Source organism: Panthera uncia (genome assembly GCF_023721935.1).
Source record: "Panthera uncia isolate 11264 chromosome B2 unlocalized genomic scaffold, Puncia_PCG_1.0 HiC_scaffold_25, whole genome shotgun sequence".
NCBI lineage: Eukaryota > Metazoa > Chordata > Mammalia > Carnivora > Felidae > Panthera > Panthera uncia.
In genome coordinates this window covers 3,259,035-3,265,984 of record NW_026057581.1, presented here as the reverse complement: position 1 = coordinate 3,265,984, position 6,950 = coordinate 3,259,035, and the positions used below count along the sequence as shown (strand labels likewise).

Below are 6,950 nucleotides of genomic sequence, written 5' to 3'. Positions count from 1 at the left end.
TAAAAAAAAAAAAAAAAAAAAAAAAGCAGACCAAGCAGTGATTTGGCAGTCGATATTTGAAAAATACCAAACACACCTAATTTTTTTATCGTCCCTCCTCTCATTAAGTGGAGGGAATAAATCGTTGGTTACCCAATGGCTGTCAAGCAAGGCCCAGTGTAAAAGAAATCTTTTTGGTGTTTTGATCTGTAGCCAGAGCTTGAATCTGGGAAGGTGAAAAATAAACTTGTCAGAGCAAACTGGTTATTACATTAAGACGTAACCATAAATCATAAGTATATAAAAATGGGGAAATGGTTGCAGTCATATTTTAGAGTGCCCTGTAAAACACAGCATAAAGTGATGGGAGCAGGTTCTTTGACACGAAGCACTTTTGTTGAAAATTATCTCACACTTGGCAGAGACACAATATATTGAAAGTTCCATTTGAATCCTGAATTTTTCTCTTTCTTGTAGTGTTTTTTGCTTATGTTTTTAACGAATCCTAGTAAACCTTCCTGTGCATGTGTTTTTAGATATACCCATACCATAGATAAATATAATGATAAAGTCTATAATGATCAATTCAAAGCCTTTAACTTCACTTCTGAAGTATATTTAACTAATCAGCATGCATAAAACACATATTAAGCTGAATTTACTACGTTAACAAACTGTAACAACTTCCATTTGTTACCGTAATAAATAAACACACTAAATACAGCCATGATCTTGTGTGCATATTTGTGTCTTTCTACAGCTGTAATACTTAATAGGATCAGAACTCTGTGTGTTAATAACAGCCCTTAAAAGAAGCAGGTGTGACTCAGTCAGTTAAGCATCTGACTTCAGCTCTGGTCATGATCTTAGGGTTCGTGGATTCAAGCTCCACATCAGGCTCTGTGCTGACAGCTCAGAGCCAGGAGTCTGCTTTGGATTCTGTGCCTCCCTCTCTCTCTCTGCCCCTCCCCTGATTGCTTTCTCTTTCTCTCAAAAATAAATAAACCTTAAAAAAAAAAAAAAAAAAAGAACCAGGTGATTGTGTTCTCTCCTGGCAAAAATAAGCGAATATATCTACTTCCATTCTCCTAAGGCATCTCCACATTCTCTAACTTGTTAATCTAAGGTCATTCTCAACTGTGTAAAAATAAGGGCCTTGCATAGACCAAATTGTTTTCAGGGATGCATATTTTGTACCCTCTAATTGTCCAGGTATCCAAAGATTAGGCATTTAAATACTCAATTTAATATGCCTTAAAATTCTTACAGTTATGTATAGGTTGTGAATTCAGCATTTAAGCTGACACACTGAGCTTTTGTGATTTGTATGCAACATTATGAACATTAACTGTTTTAAAAATATTATCTATTATGATTTAATTTAGTTCAGTGTGTAATTTACAGATGTGTAATTTTAAATAAAGTGATCTTAACTCTTCTAACCAGTAAACCTACTGGAAGAAATTTAATAAGTTCAAATTAATTAGGGTTGCTTGCTTTCTTTTTTTTTTTTTTTTTTTCTTTTAGAAAATAAACCCTACCTATGACCCAGCAACAGCCCTGCTAGGAATTTACCCAAGGGATACAGGAGTGCTGATGCACAGGGGCACTTGTACCCCAATGTTTATAGCAGCACTCTCAACAATAGCCAAATTATGGAAAGAGCCTAAATGTCTATCAACTGATGAATGGATAAAGAAGTTGTGGTTTATATACAGAATGGAATACTACGTGGCAATGAGAAAGAATGAAATATGGCCTTTTGTAGCAACGTGGATGGAACTGGAGAGTGATATGCTAAGTGAAATAAGTCATACAGAGAAAATATCATATGTTTTCACTCTTATGTGGATCCTGAGAAACTTAACAGAAGACCATGGGGGAGGGGAAGGGAAAAAAAAAAAAAGAGAGGGAGGGAGGCAAACCATAAGAGACTCTTAAAAACTGAGAATAACTGAGGGTTGGTGGGGGGGGGGGGGGGGGGAGGGAGGGGGGGTGATGGGCATTGAGGAGGGCACCTGTTGGGATGAGCACTGGGTGTTGTATGGAAACCAATTTGACAATACATTTCCTATTAAAAATAAAATAAAATGAAAAAAAACCAGAAAATAAACCCTAGACTTGTGTGAACTAGAATATCATGCTAATGTTATTTTTACATCATGACAATAACAAAGAAAAAGACATAAAACCATTTCTAAAGCAAAAGTGTGAAGCCAATGAATGTATCCAAAAAGTTACTTGATTAAAAATATGTGCTATTTTCCTATAAAATTACATATCATGAACTAAAAATGTTAAGTTGTTCAAAAATGATAAGAGTTCTGTTTTGTTTCTTATCCTATAACCTCTTAACTAAAACCACTAATTTGGGGCACCTGGTGGCTCAGTGGGTTAAGCATCCAACTTTGGCTCAGGTCATGAAGCCCCAGTTTGTGAGTTCAAGCCCCACATCAGGCTCTGTGCTGACAGCTCAGAGCCTGGAGCCTGCTTTGGATTCTGTGCCTCCCTCTCTCTCTGCCCCAACCCACTCGCATTCTGTCTCTGTCTCTCTCAAAAATAAATAAGCATTAAAAAAAATTTTTTTTAATAAATAAATAAAACCACTAAATTAACAGTTAAACTTTTCTGTTTTCTCTGAATTATAGTTTAAAGGGGTAGCACACTTAAAACATTGGGAGAACGTTTATTTTGATTTGAGTTTCTCTTTTTTAAGCTTTTATTTAAGTCTCAGTTAGTTAACATACATTGTAATATTAGTTTCAGGAGGACAATAGGGATTCAACATTTTCATGCATCACCAGGCACTGTTCACAAGTGCCCTCCTTAATCCCCACCATCCATTTAGCACACACACCCCCACCCTCCAACCTCCCCTCTGACAACCCTCGGTATGCTCTCTAGAGTTAAGAATCCATTTCTTGGTTTGCCTCTCTCTCTCTTTTTTCCCTTTGCTCCTTTTGTTTCTCAAATTCCATATACGTGTGAAATCACAGGGCATTTGTCTTTCTCTGAGGGACTTATTTCCTTTAGCGTTATACTCTCTAGCTCCTAGTTTCTCTTAAGTTCAACTGTGTTTTTCATTCTTCATATAAGCCCTTGAAAATGTAAATAAGTTTCCATTGTAATTTACCGATCCCCTGCTGAGGTAGAGTAGACAACTTGCTGGAAATCATTTGTATTCACAAAACAGAAAATATTCTCAAAAAAAGGTATCGGAACCCTTTACTTTTGGTCGACTCAGTAGTGTGATTTATGATACCATGTTTCTTCTCTCTTCTCTCTAACCTTGAAAAGCCTGAAGCGACAATAATTTTGTGTTGCTGAATCATAAACTTCAGAGGCTTCTGCCTCGCCAGAGACAGGCCTTTGCACGCTGGAGATTTGGTTAACTTGTTTTCTTTCTTGTCATTAGTCTCCTGTAAGGCCTAACCGCTTTCTTAAAGTCAAAAGTTACTACGGATTGCCAGTGTGTGTTTGCATTATCTTGGAAGCAGGAATGCTGTTTTTGCAGATACTGACAACTATTTGGATATGTAAGGAGAAAACACAAGAAAAGAACGTTTGGAAAGGAGGAAAGAGACTCTTATCTTTAGTTTCAGGAATCCACAGCATGCAAACATAAAACACCAAACCCAGGAGATCACATTAAAGGCCAGAAAGAAAAGACCAACTTCCTGTTCATGTGTTCTCAAATGCCAGAGAATTATAAGAACAAATAGTACATAAACACAATCAACCCCAGAAAAATTAACAAATGATCTAGACTTCAGATTCCCTGTCCTTTGCCACCAACTAATCTCTTCACGATCTGACATAAAGCCAGCAGGGTGTACCCGATCTGCAAAGGGCAATCAGGAAAAGCCAAAATAAGAAACAACTTTGGGCAAGAATACGTTGCAGCCTGCAAGAACCAAAGGAAGATAAGCATAAAACTCCCAACAGCCCAGGGCTGGACAAGGTTCCTTTCCAGGTCACACATTTCTATTGATTCCTATGGTAGGACTTAGGTAAACAACATCTTGGTGGAACCTTCAGAAATAAATGGTCAGGTAGTTCATGAGTAGCCCGCCCTTCACTTGTATAGAAGGGAGAACAAACTATAGAATTATTTCATCCAACAAAGGCAGACCAGAATTTATATAAGAGAAAAAGGGGAGAAGCGACGGAGAAAAACAAGAACACAAACAAACAACAAACAACCCCTTGTAGTCAACCTGGTAATAGTGAACTTGCACGTTTTGGGGGTAACCTGATTCGTTGACAGGTGGTCAGTCTGGACTGGACCATCAGTCCTTAAGCAGGCTCAATAGGCACATAGGAGAATTTAAAAAATCCAGTTTCAGTTGCTGAAGGACTCAGGAAACCTTCGCGTTTGGCTGAGGAGCTAGTGTGACCAGCGTCTGCCACTGTCCTGCATTTTATCCGAAATTGTTACAGGTCTGTGTGTCCTTTGTAACAAAGTTTATTCCCTGTACCCTCCCATGTTTTTAATGGAAAAAGCAAGCCTGACCACTCGGTACTGAAACATGTGACTTGAGTAAAACAAACGTAGAAAGCGCTTTTTACACCTTAAAACTTTTGCCTGGAGCAAAGTCCACGAGTGAAGTGCTTAAAGTGGAATTTCCCAACACACAGACTGCCTGCGGTATCTGGTACCGGAAGGTTCCCTATTGGGAGACTGAGTATGCCAAGTTCAATGGCGTCCTTCCCGTCGACCCACCTTTCTCCGCCCCTAGTACTTGCTTGCCTTCAGTTCAGACTCCTTGGAGGCAAGTTACCCAGCAGTTTTGACCAGGCGTCTTCTACAGCAGTATGTGGATCCTAACTACAAGCCACCAGCCACCTATGAAAATTGGGAGTTCCATAAGGTAGACAGCACGGACCCGAAACAGCATGCGTTTTCACTGAAAACTCCCTGGAGTATAGAGTAATGGAATGAAACATTTGGCACATAAAATTCGGCAGTGCGTAATATCACCTTCATTTCCGTCTCTTAGTACCGTTAAAAACAAAAAACCTACGTATTCCTACATGTGCAATGGCTTTTTCTAAAGTAGAATACCTTAAAGTAAATATCTTGCTAACTCCCCCATGCAAACTCAAGTGTTTGATTACAGCTCTCTTAGTGGACATGTGGGTGGCCCTGAAAAGAGCCTTTGGGGTTGGGTAAGAGGGCGCTTACTTGTCAAGTTTACTTGGAGCTGGTGTACTTGGTGACGGCCTTGGTGCCCTCGGACACGGCGTGCTTGGCCAGCTCCCCGGGCAGCAGCAGGCGCACGGCCGTCTGGATCTCCCGGGACGTGATGGTCGAGCGCTTGTTGTAATGCGCCAGGCGCGACGCCTCGCCCGCGATGCGCTCGAAGATGTCGTTCACGAACGAGTTCATGATGCCCATGGCCTTGGACGAGATGCCGGTGTCGGGGTGCACCTGCTTCAGCACCTTGTACACGTACACCGAGTAGCTCTCCTTGCGGCTGCGCTTGCGCTTCTTGCCGTCCTTCTTCTGCGCCTTGGTCACCGCCTTCTTCGAGCCCTTCTTCGGGGCGGGAGCGGACTTCGCGGGCTCAGGCATCTTAAAACCTCAGAAAGCCAGAAGTGGAGTGAAAGCAGGAAGCGAATGTCTGCTACTTATAGGGCTTTTATGCTAATGAAGGATGCAGACCGCGTCTTAGTTCATTGGAAGACCAGCCGTGAGGCTGTCATCCATGGGCAGAACTATGCAAATGAGGTATGGAAATAGAGCTTTTCTATTGGCTACTTGACTGAGACTCGTTACTAGCCAATCAGGCAACCGGGTTTGATCCCCAGGAAATGGCTATAAAAGCAGCGGTGTTTTACCTACTTCCCGGCTTGCTGTCTTTTGGCAAGTGATTAGTTTTCTTGTCTTGCGGCTACTTTTCGTTGCTTACGATGTCTGGACGTGGCAAGCAGGGAGGTAAGGCTCGCGCCAAGGCGAAGTCTCGCTCTTCTCGCGCCGGCCTGCAGTTCCCGGTGGGGCGCGTGCACCGCCTGCTCCGCAAGGGCAACTACGCCGAGCGGGTCGGGGCCGGCGCGCCGGTGTACCTGGCGGCCGTGCTGGAGTACCTGACGGCCGAGATCCTGGAGCTGGCGGGCAACGCGGCCCGCGACAACAAGAAGACGCGCATCATCCCGCGCCACCTGCAGCTGGCCATCCGCAACGACGAGGAGCTCAACAAGCTGCTGGGCCGCGTCACCATCGCGCAGGGCGGCGTCCTGCCCAACATCCAGGCCGTGCTGCTGCCCAAGAAGACCGAGAGCCACCACAAGGCCAAGGGCAAGTGATCTGGCAGTCCTCTGAGTTTCCGGAAGCGCTTTCATACCCAAAGGCTCTTTTCAGAGCCCCCCACCACTTCAAAGGAAGAGCTAATACCACTTTTTAGGTTAAGGCGGGGAAGTCGATAAAGGTAAGTTGACTTTAGCCCAAGCCAGGATAGCGCGGTTCCTCGGCTTTTGAAAAAAAGTGTCCAGGTATTAAAATCGCCGGGTCCTTTTAGGTAATGGCGAATCGAGTGTCCGACAACGGCTTGTACTTCCTGACTTCACGAATCTAGGCACCTCGGATAGTAATGCCTAACTTAAAACTCCGCTAACTGCGCAGCTCCGCAGTGATCTCTTAAGTTGTCTTGCGAAGTTGCTCGGATGTCCTTGAAGGTAAATTTAACCGAGTAACTCCCTGGCCAGTCTCGTAGGTGCCTCGTCTTGGGCTGCGAGCAACCCGTCTTAACTAATCTATAAAGGAGTTAGCCTCTGCTCCTGTAAGTTTTCAAAAGTATTATCTGAAACTTCAAGTATGGGGAAAGGGTCTCTGAAAAGTGGCTTTCCCCGAACAGGATAGTTCACAATACTGACCGAATCCACATTCGAATTGAGGCTTCTGTTTACAAATCAATTGGCTTTGGAACCAGTTTCTAACTCCTGGTACTCGGTCTTGTCATCCATAAACTGGT

The 6,950-nt window shown here is 43.0% G+C and overlaps 3 protein-coding genes and 1 pseudogene across 5 annotated transcripts in view; 2 read left to right on the top strand and 2 right to left on the bottom strand.

Annotated features, from left to right (window-relative positions):
- LOC125939387 (histone H2B type 1-C/E/F/G/I) overlaps positions 1–5,600 on the bottom strand; it is a 14,373-nt gene extending 8,773 nt beyond the window's left edge. Inside the window, exon 1 of the mRNA XM_049654830.1 lies at positions 5,165–5,600. Coding sequence (XP_049510787.1) covers positions 5,174–5,554 — 381 coding nt within the window. The 5' untranslated portion in view covers positions 5,555–5,600 and the 3' untranslated portion in view covers positions 5,165–5,173. The remainder of the gene's footprint in view (positions 1–5,164) is intronic.
- Positions 1–6,950, bottom strand: part of LOC125939366 (histone H2B type 1-C/E/F/G/I) — a 131,566-nt gene that overhangs the window by 8,783 nt on the left and 115,833 nt on the right. The gene's annotated exons all lie outside the window — the stretch shown is intronic.
- The window catches only part of LOC125939383 (histone H2B type 1-A), a 373,771-nt gene that overhangs the window by 303,612 nt on the left and 63,209 nt on the right, over positions 1–6,950 (top strand). The gene's annotated exons all lie outside the window — the stretch shown is intronic.
- The window catches only part of LOC125939367 (histone H2A.J-like), a 14,093-nt pseudogene continuing 12,974 nt past the window's right edge, over positions 5,832–6,950 (top strand).